This window comes from Vitis vinifera, chromosome 4 (assembly GCF_030704535.1).
Source record: "Vitis vinifera cultivar Pinot Noir 40024 chromosome 4, ASM3070453v1".
NCBI lineage: Eukaryota > Viridiplantae > Streptophyta > Magnoliopsida > Vitales > Vitaceae > Vitis > Vitis vinifera.
Window position 1 is genome coordinate 5885389 of NC_081808.1, and position 15671 is coordinate 5901059.

Consider the following 15671-nt stretch of genomic DNA (forward strand, 5'->3'; position numbering starts at 1 on the left):
GATTATTATGGATTTTTTAAATAAGAAATTTTGAAAAATGATCACTTGAAACCGTTTCAATCAGTTTTGTCGATTTGATTCGATTAGTTTTATTGGTTCAATCCTCAATGCAATCAATTCGAACTGATTTCATTCTATCAGTTTTATTAATTGATGTTTGTTTTCTTTTTCCTGCACACGTCAAATTAATGAATAAAGATGAAAATATTGAGATATATGACCATAAAAATTAAAATTTTATCTTAAAATAATGGATGATAAAAATCAAAATTTTATCTTAAAATAATTGGAGACAAATAATTTTAATAATGGATGATAAAAATCAAAATTTTATCTTAAATAATTGGAGATAAAAATTAAAATTATTTATATTATGAGAAGGTATCTCAAAATAATTTAGAAAGTAAGATGCTAAAATATTGAAGTGCGGTAGATGATATTGGTGGAAGTACCTACTTCAACTTCAATGGCTGAAGAATCTTTCAGTTTCAATTGATGAGAGATGATTCCGAAGTCTATAATTTCTGATAACGCCAACAGAATGAACATTAAATTTCCTTTACACGCATTACTGTTACAGGATTGAACATCGCTCAATTTTCCGATCCTCAATCCACATTTACAACGACGGAAAACAACTCCTAATTTTCAACCACACGCTACGATCTCCGGCATTGCCACAGTCGGATGCACCGCGCACTTCCCCTGCGGCGGTAACGCCGGCAATCCCGCCGAAAAACTCTTCATCATTTGAGCCTCGTCATTCTCTCCATCGTCGAAATTGAGAGCGTAGCTCAACGGATCGTAACTGAAATCCACCGAGTTCCGGTGCCTTTTCCGCATACGAGCCATCAGGTTCCGGCACTTCTCCTTAATCACCGGTAACTCACGCGCCGTCGATCTCAGCCACGCGGACGACCGTCCTACCAACCGCCTCTTCGATAACGATCCGGCTAATTCCAGCCCCCGGAAACAGCAACAAAGACACATGGAAAACTTAATCCTATGATTCGGCGATTGCGCCGGAGTATCACCATAAGACTCCATATTGAAAAGAGTGAGAGAAAAAGAGTGTTTGAGTAGTGAGAAAAAAGTGGATATGATTGATGAGACAATGAGGTGGAGTTGTTTTGGATATATATTTATAGGTTGATGGAAAAGAGCAGAAAGCAAGGGGAACATAATGGATAAGGACGAGAGCGTAAGATGATGCGGCTCCCCTTGCTGGAAAAGGCCAGATAAACCGCGGGCCGGGCGCGTTGTGGTTTTTTCTGATTCCGCGTTCGCGGGATTTTATTCCAATTATGAATGAACTTCTATCACATTTTATTCACTTTATTTTCGGGTTTTATTAATTATGGGTTTCTAATTTATTTCCATTACTCGCTCAAAATTTTGACAAACACATAGGTAAGACATGAGAATTAATTATATGAACGGAAAAAAGGCATGTGACATTAATGATTTCAAATTAAATAGTGTCATATGCCATTAATATGAAACTTGACCATATCAAAATTTTAATTAGGAATGATACCTCGCCTACTTTTAATGAGAAGGTTTGAGATAAAAATAAATGAGTTCAAAGTGGGTTTAATAAATTTTTAAACCCACCCATCAGCAAGATTCAACCACCTTCTACTCGTTGATGACCCAATCCTTCATTAATCCTGCAAAATCGAGTAGAAAAACAAACACGTGCACCATCCACTTCTCTGCCAATCCCATCATCAAAATTAAGCGCATAACTTTGCATATCATAACGAAACTCCACCACCCTCTTCTTCTTTCTCATTCCATCTTCCATAACCCTGCATTTCATTTTCTTTAACTTCTTCCCTATCTTCGCCAAGCAATTTTCTCTTGATGACTTCTGCCTCTCCAACAAAACTACGTACGAGCCGCCACTTTTTCCCCGCAGCCTAAGCCAAGAAAGACTCTGAAAACAGCCACAAGCATTGGCGTCCATGGCCCTCTCATCGTCTTCAACGCTTTTTATACCTTCTAATTCTGAAGATGTAGCCGCAGAGACTGGTTTTTCATGTGGGATGGCCATGAGGATGAGGATGAGAATGAGAGAGCGAGGGAGAGAGGGCGAGAGGCTTTGTTACAAAGAAACTCAAAGCTACGGTGAACACTAAAATAAGGGTATTTGGGGAATATAAATATTCTTGGTGAGTTGGTATGTTACTGGAATCGGATTTGGAATGCTCACGTGACATGCGAATTTGGACGGCGAATCAGAAAGCCTAATTTGATTGGGCCGCGTGGAGAGAATGAGTTCGGGTTGTGTTTTCTGGTGGCGCCTGCGTCTTTTGCTATTGGTCTGTCATTAAGATATCTTTACGGGTTGATGAGATTTCGTTTGCCGGCCCAATCGCAGCTGTACGACAGTTGAACCTCAAACAGCTGCTTGGTCCTGGGCCTTGCTTGGTATGCACTTACTCATAATGTTGTACTTGTCCTCACGTATTTTTTTAATTTTTATTTATTTATTTATTACTTATTTTTAAAATGTTTATTTATTTATTTATTTGTTAAAGATGATACATTCTGCTAAGAAAAATTTAATGTAAACAAAATCCAATCTATCGTAGTGGGAAGAGTTAATCGGATAAATGTAAGGATGGATTCTTTCTTTAAGAATGTGGGATGTTATTTGTTTGCCCCGTGAGTAAAAACATCTTCTTTTATTTGTGTGTTATAATAAAATTTAAAGAACACTTTTAAAAATTTTAAAAATTATTTATAATATTAAAAAAATGTATTTTTTTAGGGATACTGTAGACCCCCTAGAGGTGACAAGTTTTTGCATTTTGGCTATTATTATTTTATTCATCTTGTCGACCCGAGGATGAGCTGTATGGAGGGCGGCGAGACAAGACTGGAAAGGAGGACTGATGTGGGTGGCCTAGGGCAGAGAAAATGAGAGGCTGCCACGAGAAAAGGAAGAAAAAACAGAGTAAGCTGGGGGGATTTTCGGAGGAGAGTTTTTTTTGGAGAGAAAAGGAGAGGAAGGATTTTTTAGGGGACGGAACCAGGGAGAGCTATCGAAGGGGCTTTTCTTCAGGCGGGTTCCAGAGGAGATGGACAGGAGAGAAGCGAGCAGGAGGGATTTTTGATCAGAGGAGAGAGCTTGCTGGCGGCGAGACCACTTCGACTCCGTTGGGGGAATCTCTCAGGTTTGACTTTCCGGCACTTAGGTTCTCCATTTTTACAGTCACACCATGCCTCTTATTGATCTATGGTTTTTATTTTTATTTTTGCTGTTGGTATGTGGATGCTTGTTTTGGCCATCAAAGGTCCCGTTTGTTTGATTTTTGCTTCACTTGCATGAGTTACATAAGGGATACGCTGCTGTTCATGTGTTAAATCCACTCGAAATTTCCTCCTAGCTCTCAAATCTTTTCGATCTTCATGCATCCTCTTCTACCACCGTCCTAGTTGTTATTGTCTTGGAGAAGATTATCGTCACCCTTAGATCTCTCTCCAAACCTCCCTCACCCCCTTCCACGACCCCGGCATCCTCCACTCTGTCGGCCAGCATTCCGAGGGTCACCTCCGGCGCGCCCAGGAGGCGGCGACTGCTGCTGCTGCATGCCGCCATAGCTGCCCTCCAGTTCGTCGTCGGATTCAAGCGTCATTCGGATGGCGGCAATTGAGGTGCTGAAACTCCAGCCGGTGCCGGTGATATTGGAGGTGCGGAGATGGAACCTGAGAAGCCCATGGTTTCTCTTGGAGACCTTTGGGCGGAGAAGTCGTGGGTGGCAGCGCCTGCATGGGAGATGCCCGCAATGGCTAATGGGCTTGAGGGCTTAGGTGATTTTGCTGTTGGTTTTGAGCTTGTGATGAAGCCCAGGCCCAAGCGAAAAGATAAAAAAAAATAATGAAGAAGAGAAGGCCTCACTGAGTTATTCACCCATTTTAAAATTGGCCCATTTGCTTGCATCTACTTTATATGAATCACTTTCTTTAAAGCACTAATTTCTTAATAAATTTTCTAACTTCCAATTCCCCAGCCCAATTTATAAAATTTTAACCTTCAAATAATACTTCAAAATTCCTACATTTAAAATTCAATTCCAATTTCCGAAAATTCTCATACTCACTTTAATTTATTTAATCACTAATACTTTATTCATTTATTTTAAAACTCCATTCTTAATCTATTTATTTAAAATTTCTGTTTGCCGAATTAAATTCCGAAAATTCCCATTCTCACTTTAATTTATTTAATCACTAATACTTTATTCATTTATTTTTAAAACTCCATTCTTAATCTATTCTTTAAAATTTCCATTTACCGAATTAAATTCCGAAAATTCCTATACTCACTTCAATTTATTTAATCACTAATACTTTATTCATTTATTTTAAAACTCCATTCTTAATCTATTTATTTAAAATTTCTGTTTGCCGAATTAAATTCCGAAAATTCCCATTCTCACTTTAATTTATTTAATCACTAATATTTTATTCATTTATTTTTAAAACTCCATTCTTAATCTATTCTTTAAAATTTCCATTTACCGAATTAAATTCTGAAAATTCCTATACTCACTTCAATTTATTTAATCACTAATACTTTATTCATTTATTTTAAAACTCCATTCTTAATCTATTCTTTAAAATTTCCGTTTACCGAATTAAATTTCTATTTTTGAAAATTCCAATATTCACATTAATCTATTTAATTATTATTGTTTTATTTATTGATTCTAAAATTCTATTCTAAACAATTCATTTAAAACTTTCGATCTCCGAATTAAATTTCTATTTCTGAAAATTTCAATATTCATATTAATTTATTTAATTATTATTATTTTATTTATTTATTCTAAGATTTCATTTTAAATCATTCATTAAAATTTCCAACTTCCGATTTTAATAATTCCAAAAACTCCAATATTCACATTAATCTATTTAATTATTATTATTTTATTTATTTATTCTAAAATTCTATTTTAAACAATTCATTTAAAACTTTCGATCTCTAAATTAAATTTCTATTTCTGAAAATTTCACTATTCACATTAATTTATTTAATTATTATTATGTTATTTATTTATTCTAAAATTCAATTTTAAACAATTCATTAAAATTTCCGACTTTCGATTTTAATTTCTAATTCCAAAAACTCCAATATTCACATTAATCTATTTAATTATTATTATTTTATTTATTTATTCTAAAATTTTATTTTAAACAATTCATTTAAAACTTTCGACTTCCGAATTAAATTTCTATTTCTGAAAATTTCAATATTCACATTAATTCATTTAATTATTATTATGTTATTTATTTATTCTAAAGTTCCGTTTTAAACAACTCATTGAAATTTTCGACTTTTGATTTAATTTCTAATTCCAAAATTCCAATACTCACATTAATCTATTTAATTATTATTATTTTAGTTATTTATTTCGAAATTCCATTTTAAACAATTCTTCAAAATTCAAAATTCGGAACTTAATTTCCAATTTCCAAAATTCTAATTTCTTTTAAATTTAATATCTAAAATTCCAATTCTTAAATTTAATTCTCAAGACTCCAATCTTCAAATAATTTTCGAGACTCCGATTTCCAAATAAATATCCAAAATACTCCAATAGTTTTAATTCCATTTCAGTTCTTAAATAATCTTCTGATCTTCTTGATTTTACATAAGCAATAATGAATTCTTCATAATTCTAAAACACGGAATTTTTTAGACTAGTTCATGAACAATAAATTGGGCATATGATTGATCCCTATTGATTGTCAACTGTTGTGCTTGATATATTTTGCTCGATCTTCATTTTGCGCTCCGATATGCATGAGCTATAATTCGTATTCGTTAATTGTGTACTAATCCCGTTTCTTGATAGCGCATTGTGGCTTGTGGCTCAGGTACGCATAGATTTTCATTTTGATCATTCTCTATGCATGTTGGATTTTCATATGTGCATGATTTGACTTAGGCATCCATTGACTTTCTTATTGATTGCCACGTCGGTTTCATTTTATTAGTAGAGACCCGTCTTTAGGGACTTAGAGGGGTGCTACGGTTTTTACCGTACCTTCCTGATAAGTAACCTGACCCCCGAACCCGATCCGGTTTTTCACAGACCACATTTTTCAAAGTAAGGAGTCACACTTAGGGTTTTTCTTTCTTATTTTGTTTACCCTTTAAAAATAAAACAAAAATAAGTGGCGACTCCAAGTCAGTTTTTAATTAATAAAAGTCATGTTTTTTAAATTAAAATCAAGCTCACCATCGAGTGGGAAACACATTGAGCCGAAATGCGGGGTCCACAGATACACTTGATAATTAATTTTTTTTAAATTTTTTAAAGAATATTTAATTTTTTTTAAAAATAAATCATACTTGAAATAACCTAATCTTTCTTTTGAGATTAAATGTGAAAAATATACCCAAAATTAATAACATAATATAACCAGTTCAGATTATTATGGATTTTTTAAATGAGAAATTTTGAATAATGATCACTTGAAACCGTTTCAATCAGTTTTGTCGATTTGATTCGATTAGTTTTATTGGTTCAATCCTCAATGCAATCAATTCGAACTGATTTCATTCTATCAGTTTTATTAATTGATGTTTGTTTTCTTTTTCCTGCACACATCAAATTTATTCATGAAAATATTGAGATATATGACCATAAAAATTAAAATTTTATCTTAAAATAATTGGAGATAAAAATTAAAATTATTTATATTATGAGAAGGTATCTTAAAATAATTTAGAAAGTAAGATGCTAAAATATTGAAGTGCGGTAGATGATATTGGTGGAAGTACCTACTTCAACTTCAATGGCTGAAGAATCTTTCAGTTCCAATTGATGAGTGATGATTCCAAAGTCTATAATTTCTGATAACGCCAACAGAATTAACATTAAATTTCCTTTACACGCATTACTGTTACAGGATTGAACATCGCTCAATTTTCCGATCCTCAATCCACATTTACAACGACGGAAAACAACTCCTAATTTTCAACCACACGCTACGATCTCCGGCATTGCCACAGTCGGATGCACCGCGCACTTCCCCTGCGGCGGTAACGCCGGCAATCTCGCCGAAAAACTCTTCATCATTTGAGCCTCGTCATTCTCTCCATCGTCGAAATTTAGAGCGTAGCTCAACGGATCGTAACTGAAATTCACCGAGTTCCGGTGCCTTTTCCGCATACGAGCCATCAGGTTCCGGCACTTCTCCTTAATCACCGGTAACTCACGCGCCGTCGATCTCAGCCACGCGGACGACCGTCCTACCAACCGCCGCTTCGATAACGATCCGGCTAATTCCAGCCCCCGGAAACAGCAACAAAGACACATGGAAAACTTAATCCTATGATTCGGCGATTGCGCCGGAGTATCACCATAAGACTCCATATTGAAAAGAGTGAGAGAAAAAGAGTGTTTGAGTAGTGAGAAAAAAGTGGATATGATTGATGAGACAATGAAGTGGAGTTGTTTTGGATATATATTTATAGGTTGATGGAAAAGAGCAGAAAGCAAGGGGAACATAATGGATAAGGACGAGAGCGTAAGATGATGCGGCTCCCCTTGCTGGAAAAGCCCAAATAAACCGCGGGATGATGGCATGCGGCTCCCCTTGCTGGAAAAGGCCAGATAAACCGCGGGCCGGGCGCGTTGTGGTTTTTTCTGATTCCGCGTTCGCGGGATTTTATTCCAATTATTAAAGAACTCCTATCACATTTTATTCACTTTATTTTCGGGTTTTATTAATTATGGATTTCTAATTTATTTCTATTACTCGCTCAAAATTTTGACAAACACATAGCCAAGACATGAGAATTAATTATATGACAAATGGAAAAAAGGCATGTGACATTAATGATTTCAAATTAAATAATGTCATATGCCATTAATATGAAACTTGACCATATCAAAATTTTAATTAGGAAGTTCAGAGTGGGTTTAATAAATTTTTAATATAAATAAAATATTACTTTTTATAAAAAGAAATTATAAATATTTTATAAAAAAAAATTATTTTAAAATTAAATTTATTTTTAATAAAATTTAAAATTCTTAAAATTTTAAAAAATAAAATTAAATGAGATAGGATGAGTATAAGAATTTTGTTTCACACACAATTTGGGTCTCAAGTTTTTGCATATGTGTGGCACCTAGACACACTCTAGGCTAGCCTTTCTCCAAGCCACAAGATGTGTTGTATTTTATTGATCACCAACAAAATACAAAAGAATACAAAAGGTTATTTGGCAAGGACTCTCACAATAAGCATCAAGTAGTTCACTTGTTTTTTTGAAGGCAGTTGTACCAAGTGAACTAGTGTTTGAGTCCTAGTCTGACCCAAACTCAAACTCAACGGATTCCACATTGAGTAGGACTTCGAGTCTTACTCTATCCCAACTTCTCGTGCCACAAGTCTCTATCTCCTTGTGCATGAAGACTTAGTTTCCCATCCTGATTGGGAGTCTTTGTGTGTCAAAGTTCTTCTCCTCCTCAGTTCCCTAGTTTGACTAAGAGTCTCATGCGATAAGAGTCTTACTTATGCAATGCATTAGCACACTACACCTTGCTTAGGCTCATATTGATGCTAAGACATATCTTACATGACTCGTGTGTTGCTGTTTTCATGCATGTTGGGCTCACACATCAACTCTATTCAAAGATCCTCATGACATTTTCAAATCTTATGATAAATTCTAAAGGATTGGGAAGTTGACAAAGAAACACATGATGCTACTTAACCCTACATTGGTAGTTAAATTGTTTGATGTATGGAGAATTGATTTCATTGGATCAATTTCATCATCTTTTAGATATTCTTATATTTTGGTACGAGTGTGCTATGTGTCAAAATAGTTGGAAGCAATAAATTATAAGCATAATGATCACAAGGTGGTGGTAAATTTTTTCAAGAAGAATATATTTACAAGGTTTAGAGTGCCAAAAGTTATTATTATGGAGTGATGGAGGTAGTCACTTTTGCAACTAGTCATTCAACAACCTTCTTGCTAAATATGGAGTGAAGTACAAAGTAACCACATGTTATCATCCATAGACAAACGAGCAAGTGGAGCTCGCGAACCATGAAATCAAGAGCATCCTGATAAAAGTAGTGAATGCAATCACAAGGATTAGGTTATGAGACTTTGGGTTTATCGAACTACCTTTAAGACAATTCTTTGGATGTCACCATATAGGCTAGTTTTTGGTAAAACATGTCATTTACCTATTGAATTGGAATATAAAGCATGGTGGACTATCAAGAAATTGAATTTTAACGTTCAAAAAGCAGGATTGAGGACATTTCTAAACTTGAACAAGATAGAAGAATTAAGAAATGAAGCTTACATGAATTCAAAATTTTCTAAAGGACAAACTCAAAAGACAACATAATCAAATTGTCCTTAGAAAGCAGCTTCAAGAAGGACAAAAAGTGCTCCTATATGATTCCAAACTACATATATTTCCAAAAAAGCTCAAATCTCAATGAAATGACCTATATTTGGTTCATAAGGTGCTTTCAAATGGGGTTATTAAAATTTGTCAATCCAAAAAGTGGAATTGCCTTTAAGATCAATGAACATCAACTCAAGGAGGAACTTTTCCTCCTTGATCCTTCCATGACTTAGTATAATTTTTTTAGAGGGGTTAGTCATTTTAAAATGACTAATTATCCCAATTCTTCTATTTTTTTTTTCAATTTCTTTACACTTCATTCCATTTGTTTCAATTTTTCTTTCTTTTTCTAAGCGCATATATCTTTTTTTTTTTGGTGATCTTGTAACACTCCATAAATCAAAGGAAGAAGGAATTTCCAAGGGTCTAAAAGCTCGAAAGATGACAATTTGGAGAGGACCTAGTGCAATAAGAGTACCCTTTGAAGATTTCACATGACTATGCAAAATCACCAATTCTACGTGAAGTTAAATGAATTTTTTTAAAGCTTTGAATGCCAAAATCTCATACCTTTGGTATGTTTTGCAGGCCCATACGAAATTAGAAGATGCTATGTGAAAACAAAGTTTTAGAGATATATTTGAAAGTGAAAATATTCATCTCTCAAGTCTACTTTGCATCCTTATGTGAAATTGATAAAAGTTATGCAAAATTGATAAAAATTGTGCAAAAATTGAATATTCAAGTCCTCTTGGAAAAACAAAATATGATGGCTCAGATTTGTTTTGCATGGCCATGCGAAAAGATGAAATACTAAAGCAAAGTGTCATGCATTTGTGAGTTCATGGAAATTCGACAACCTCATTATGCATGTAGTAATCAGCATGCCATGAACAATGGAACTATTCTCAAGAGGTGGAGTTTGTCATTTAGTGCCATATAAAATTCAAGGAAATATGGTAGTGCTTATATTAAAATCAACAACCTTGTGAAAGATTGAAAAATTCAGCAACTATATGAGTTCGGTTTTCATATTTTTAAGTAGCAAATTTTGCCATTTTGTGACCCATATATTGCAGTCACACATGAAGATATGTTCAGAGGTGCAAATGGCTTGTATGAAGAATAATTCTCATGCATTTCAATGGCTTTTTCAAAGGCTTTTCAATGTAGACTGCTACATGTATTCACTCAGGTTGTGCGATATCCTCAATGGCACCACTTTTGTTGCAATTAGTAGCTTAATGTGAAACTTCCACAAGGTTTCCTAAGTCTTTTTCAAAGATTAAAAATTGAAAGTATGAATTTTTTTTTTCCTGAAAATAACTCTTCAATATACTTTTGAGGAGGTTTGGTCAAATTTTTTCCCTAAATGCAATATTTGAAAATTAGGCTATTATGGCTAATTGTTGAAATTTCTTTGGAATGTTTTATTGATTTAGCTCAATGGAGTAATTAATTCGGTGTTATTCACTTGGTTATTTGGTTTATCATATATTGGAAATTCAATTGAAGATGTGATATGCTAATTCGTTTTGTAAATCGAATACTATTTTAAGTAATTTTTGAATATGATAGAGCTAGATTTTTACTTAATTTCTAAATGACATTTATTTTAATCTTTTCTAGAAATATTCAAATATAAATGATCATTTGTTCATTTAGAAAATTTCCACCAATTATGCTTATCCATTTGTTTTAATTTATATTGTCTAAATTTCATTTCAATTTGCTACAGATGATAGTAAAAAAAAAAAAAGAAAAAAAAATACTATTGAAGAATAGAATAAAGAATAGGTTGTATACGATGAAAAAATTGAGATTTCAATGCCTACAGTAACTCCTATTAATACAATGGTTGCCATTTGAGAATCTCACTCAAATTAGCTAAGACCAAAGCCACCAAAAGACATATTGTTGCACAAGCTTCAATTTTAGAAAAAGGAAAAAGGACATTGGGGCAACCATATAAAATTCCAATGAAAAGAAAGAACAAAGGAAAAAAGAAAAATAAGAAATATGTTTGGCATAACTCGGAATAGAATTTTGAAAAAAAAAAAAAGACTCAACAAGCGCGTAGATATCAAAATATAGCTCCTCATGAAATGGTCTAGTAAAGCAATCATATGGTTTAAATGGCTACCCTAATGTCATTTTTTCCTTTTTCTATAACTGAAACTTAATGCAATAGTATATCTTTTGGTGGTCTTGGTCTTAGCTAATTTGGGCAGAGATTTGCAAATGACAAATGTTGTAGTAATAAGAGCTACTATAAGCATTGTAGTCTCAATTTCCTCATCATGTCTAACCAACTCTCTATTTTGTTCTTTAGAACTCTTTCATTTTCTTACTACCATTTGTAGCAAAATAAAATGAAATTTAAATTATATAAATTGGAACAAATGGACAAGTATAAATGGTAGAAATTTCTTAAATGGACAGATGACAATTTATTTTAGAATATTTCCAAAAAAATTAAAATAAATTCCATTTAGAAATTAAGTACAAATCCAGCTCTATTAGATTTCAAAATTACTCAAAAATGGTCTTCAGTTTGCAAAAAGAATTAGCATATCACATCTTCAATTGAATTTCCAAAATATGATAAACCAAATAATCAAGTGAATAATACCGTATCAATTATTTCATTAAGCTAAATCAACAAAACATTTTAAAGAAAATTTAACAATTTTCCAAAATAGCCTAATTTTTAGATAGTGCATTCAAGGAAGAAATTACACCAAACCTCTTCAAAAGTGCAACAAGAGTAATTTCAAAATAAAAATAAAAATTCATACCTTCAATTTTTGAACTTCGAAAAAGACATAGGAAACCTTGTGCAATGAAATGGCGAGTGGAAGAATTTGTACCAAAGTTTTGTTGTCTAGGGCAAATAGAAACTCTAAATAAATTAGCTGTAAATGTTTCCTATCCATTTTTGAACACTTTTGCAATAGTTAAGGTAACTTCAAACCCGATTTTAGATCTCCAATAGCAAGGTTCCTTAAATTATGAGGTTAAATTGCATGTTGCTCCTGGCTTGCATAAGCTTAAACCACTTGTAGTGAAAATAAAAAATGTTTGTTAAGTTAAAAATCATAAGGACTTTTTAGGGACAAAAAAAAAAAAATGCTTACAAAACTAAAAGTGGAAAAAAAAAACCCTAGTATTGGCAAAAGTTAGAGTGAAATAAATAAATAAATTATGAACAACATAACAACTCGATCCCTTCATCGGTGTGTAAGTACATTGGGGTTCATTCCAAGTTTACTCGTAGCCAAAAAAAGGTATGTATTAGAAAGAATGCTTTAAAGAATTAAATGAAATTGGAATAATAAACATGACAATGCATTATTGCGGCAAAATGTCCAACTAAGTAAATCAAAACAATTTTAGAGTTAACTTATTCTTTATCTATATTTTATTTACTTTATAATACTATCAAAATTTTAAAATTGAAGGTAGTAAATGTTTTTTTTTTAGTACCTTAGTATTTTTTAACAATTTTTAAAAGTTCTTTTTAAGAGTTTTTATATTGTATACTTTTGCTTTTTTTTTTAAAAAAATGGAAAGACCGATGTATCAAATTAACACTCGAGTGTGTTTGATAAAATATAATATTTATTACTTAATGATTTAAATTGAATTTTAAGATAAATTATTATCAAGTTGTTGAATTAAAATTTACTTATTGATTTATATTTTTTAAATATTAAAGATATTTAGTAAAATTAATTTAAAATTGATTCTAAATCACCAAATCACCAAATTAACGTATTCACCCTTGTTAATTTTAACTAAAATTTATCTTCATTGATTTTAACTAATATTTATTTTCAATGGTTTTAAATAATAAATTTATTTATTAAAAAAATTTAATTATTTATTTGAATGTGAAATATTATTTTTAAATTTAAATTATTATTTTTAAATATATTTAATTAATTCAATGATTTAAATTAAATTATTAAATTGATTTTTCAAATACTAAAAATAAAACAAAGCAAAGAAAAAGCGGTCAATTTAAATATAATTTTCCCAATATTACTATGCAGAAATTAAATGCCACTTAAAATTAAAACGACGCCTTCCAGAGGGTACTAGCCGCTGAAACACTCCCCCACTTTACAGACATCTCTGGAAACCTCGAAACCGTTCCCTTGGAGAGAAATTGTTCGGCTTCCGAGAAAAAGAAAAACAGACTAAAAGAAAATCCCTACAAAAACCTCTGTTCACCTCATATCTTCGATCAATCCTTCATCCTTTCCCTTTCTATGGTTAGAAATATATAGTCTTCTCTCTTTACCCATTGGTTGGCGAGAAAATGGAAGAAAAGAGATTTGGATTTTCAATTCTGTTGTTTTTGTGTTGGTTTTTTGTTTTCAAATGAATAGAAACTCTCAGTTCAACTGAGAAGTTGAGTGGAAGCTTTTTGATTTTGTTTTTGCTTTTGGTTCTCAAATAATGCAGAAGTGGAGGTCCAAAATTTTTGTTTATTTTCTTTTTATACGCTTTATCGAAAACCAAACGGACCGTTGCTTGCTCCCTCGGTATTGATTTTCTATATTCGATTACAGGAACAATCTCCTTCTCTGGAAGATTGCTTGAAGCTCTTGAAAGGCGAAAGGGATGAACAACGACTCGCAGGCCTGCTTCTTGTCACTAAATTTTGCAAGGGCGACGACAATGCTGCCCTTCGTAGGGTTTACAATGCGGTCGGAATTGGGTTTCTCGATCGCCTGTTAAGGACCGGTAAATCTCTTCATCCGTTGTTTGGTACATGAGAAAATGCCAGGAAAAGATATTGACCTTTTGATTGTGGTTTTAGTTTCTTGGCTTCAATTGGTAATCCGTTAATGGTTCATTTGGTTCCTAAGAAAACGTAGGGTAAGCAGAGGATTTAAAGTATTGATTTTTTTTTCCTAAATGGATAATTCAGTTTTAGCTCCTAAAGAAGTTCTTTTGTGTTACCCTCTTCTTTAACAACTGTTAAGTACATAAGATTCATCCTTTTTCTGATTAAATTCTTCCAAGTGCTAGAATGGAAGAAAGGAAGTGATCCCAATTCCTTTCAGTTGGCTAAATTCCTTTTTCATGAAGGATTTGGTTGCAAACAAAGTGTTAATGCTCCATTTTCCTTTTGAGTGACTAGACTAAGAGCAATGCTGAGAGATTGAAAATTCTAAAAATTTCAGTCTGTATTGTTCGGGACAGTGAAAGCAAAATATCCAACTTTTTATTTTATTTTATTTTGATAAATATCAACACTTAGCTGGGCCTTAAACTATTGGTTTAGGTGCTGAATTTTCAGTCTTTTAGGAAAGCTAAACAACATAAAACACTAAGCTTAGTTTGACTACTGCAGAAATGTTGGAAAAGAAAAAGGAATTAAATTTGAATCCTTAGGTTTTTCATTCTGTAGGACTGAGAAAACAAAAACCTCCACTCATCCGAGTCTAATAAAGCTACCTTCCATAATTTGCAGTTGAGTTTTTGTCAAACCCATGAAAATGTAAGATTCAAGGTTTTATTTATTTTCTTTTCCTCTATTTTCTTGAAATCAAACAGAAGAGTAAATTTTCTTTAAAAAAATTTAATTTGTTTTGCCAAGGCTGATGTTGTGGATTTTTTAAGGGATGGGGAAAGGAACTATTAGTAGCAGTGGAGGTGACAACAGAGATGCATATTTGCAACTATCAGTTACTGTTCTTGCTGCATTCTGTCGTGTTCCGGAGATTGCTTCATCTGAAGATATGGTCTTAAAGATTCCTTTGATATTGGAAATTTTGTCCAAGCAGTAAGGTTCTCATCCTCAACTTATTTTTCTCTGCAGTTGATGAATTCTGATTATTTTGAATAGTTCTTATTTTTACAGCATAACTTTGATGTTTCTCTTTTTGTTTTTTATTTTTAATATGTTCCCAACCAGTTCCAAATTATTGGTGCACTTATTGTTTTGAAGAGGTAGAGAGGAATACATCTTGCATGGGAGCTGAATGAAAACCAAAAAATAAAATGTTGGATTATAATGAGTCTTTTTAATGTAAGGTGGAAATATCAAACCAAAAAATTGGGAAACTAAGGTGTTATGGTAGTTTTTTTTCTCCTTTCTTGGTGTTATTGGGTGCTTCCTTCTTTGGTTAGGCAGACTCCCTTAAGTTGTATGGATCCTTTGTGGGAAGAAAACACAAGAATTACTTGCCTCTATAGTTCTTTTGCCCAAAAAGAGTCAGTCAAAGAAGATTTCGGATTTTAGACCTATTAGCCTGATCA

General features: G+C 32.7%; 4 protein-coding genes across 7 annotated transcripts in view; 1 reads left to right on the forward strand and 3 right to left on the reverse strand.

The window, feature by feature from the left end:
• Window positions 1-439: 439 nt before the first annotated feature.
• On the reverse strand, window positions 440-1199 carry LOC104879055 (uncharacterized). The gene has a single exon (XM_010650518.3). The coding sequence runs from the start codon at window positions 1180-1182 to the stop codon at window positions 649-651; it is 534 nt and encodes a 177-aa protein (XP_010648820.3). The 5' UTR covers window positions 1183-1199; the 3' UTR covers window positions 440-648.
• A 428-nt stretch (window positions 1200-1627) lies between these two features.
• Window positions 1628-2056, reverse strand: LOC132253608 (uncharacterized). The gene has a single exon (XM_059736108.1). It carries the CDS (start codon window positions 2054-2056, stop codon window positions 1628-1630), a length of 429 nt encoding a protein of 142 aa, XP_059592091.1.
• A 4812-nt stretch (window positions 2057-6868) lies between these two features.
• LOC100854026 (uncharacterized) lies at window positions 6869-7516 on the reverse strand. Its single transcript, XM_003631716.4, has one exon. The coding sequence runs from the start codon at window positions 7392-7394 to the stop codon at window positions 6996-6998; it is 399 nt and encodes a 132-aa protein (XP_003631764.1). The 5' UTR covers window positions 7395-7516; the 3' UTR covers window positions 6869-6995.
• A 5962-nt stretch (window positions 7517-13478) lies between these two features.
• LOC100260969 (uncharacterized) overlaps window positions 13479-15671 on the forward strand; it is a 28660-nt gene continuing 26467 nt past the window's right edge. For all 4 annotated transcript variants that reach the window (XR_009465483.1, XR_002029949.2, XR_785597.3 and 1 more), the window contains exons 1-3: window positions 13479-13675; window positions 13976-14150; window positions 15033-15195. Coding sequence is in view for 1 of the 4 variants with exons in the window: in XM_002282972.4 (XP_002283008.2) it covers window positions 13673-13675; window positions 13976-14150; window positions 15033-15195 (341 nt within the window). In the remaining 3 variants the exon portion in view is untranslated. The remainder of the gene's footprint in view (window positions 13676-13975; window positions 14151-15032; window positions 15196-15671) is intronic.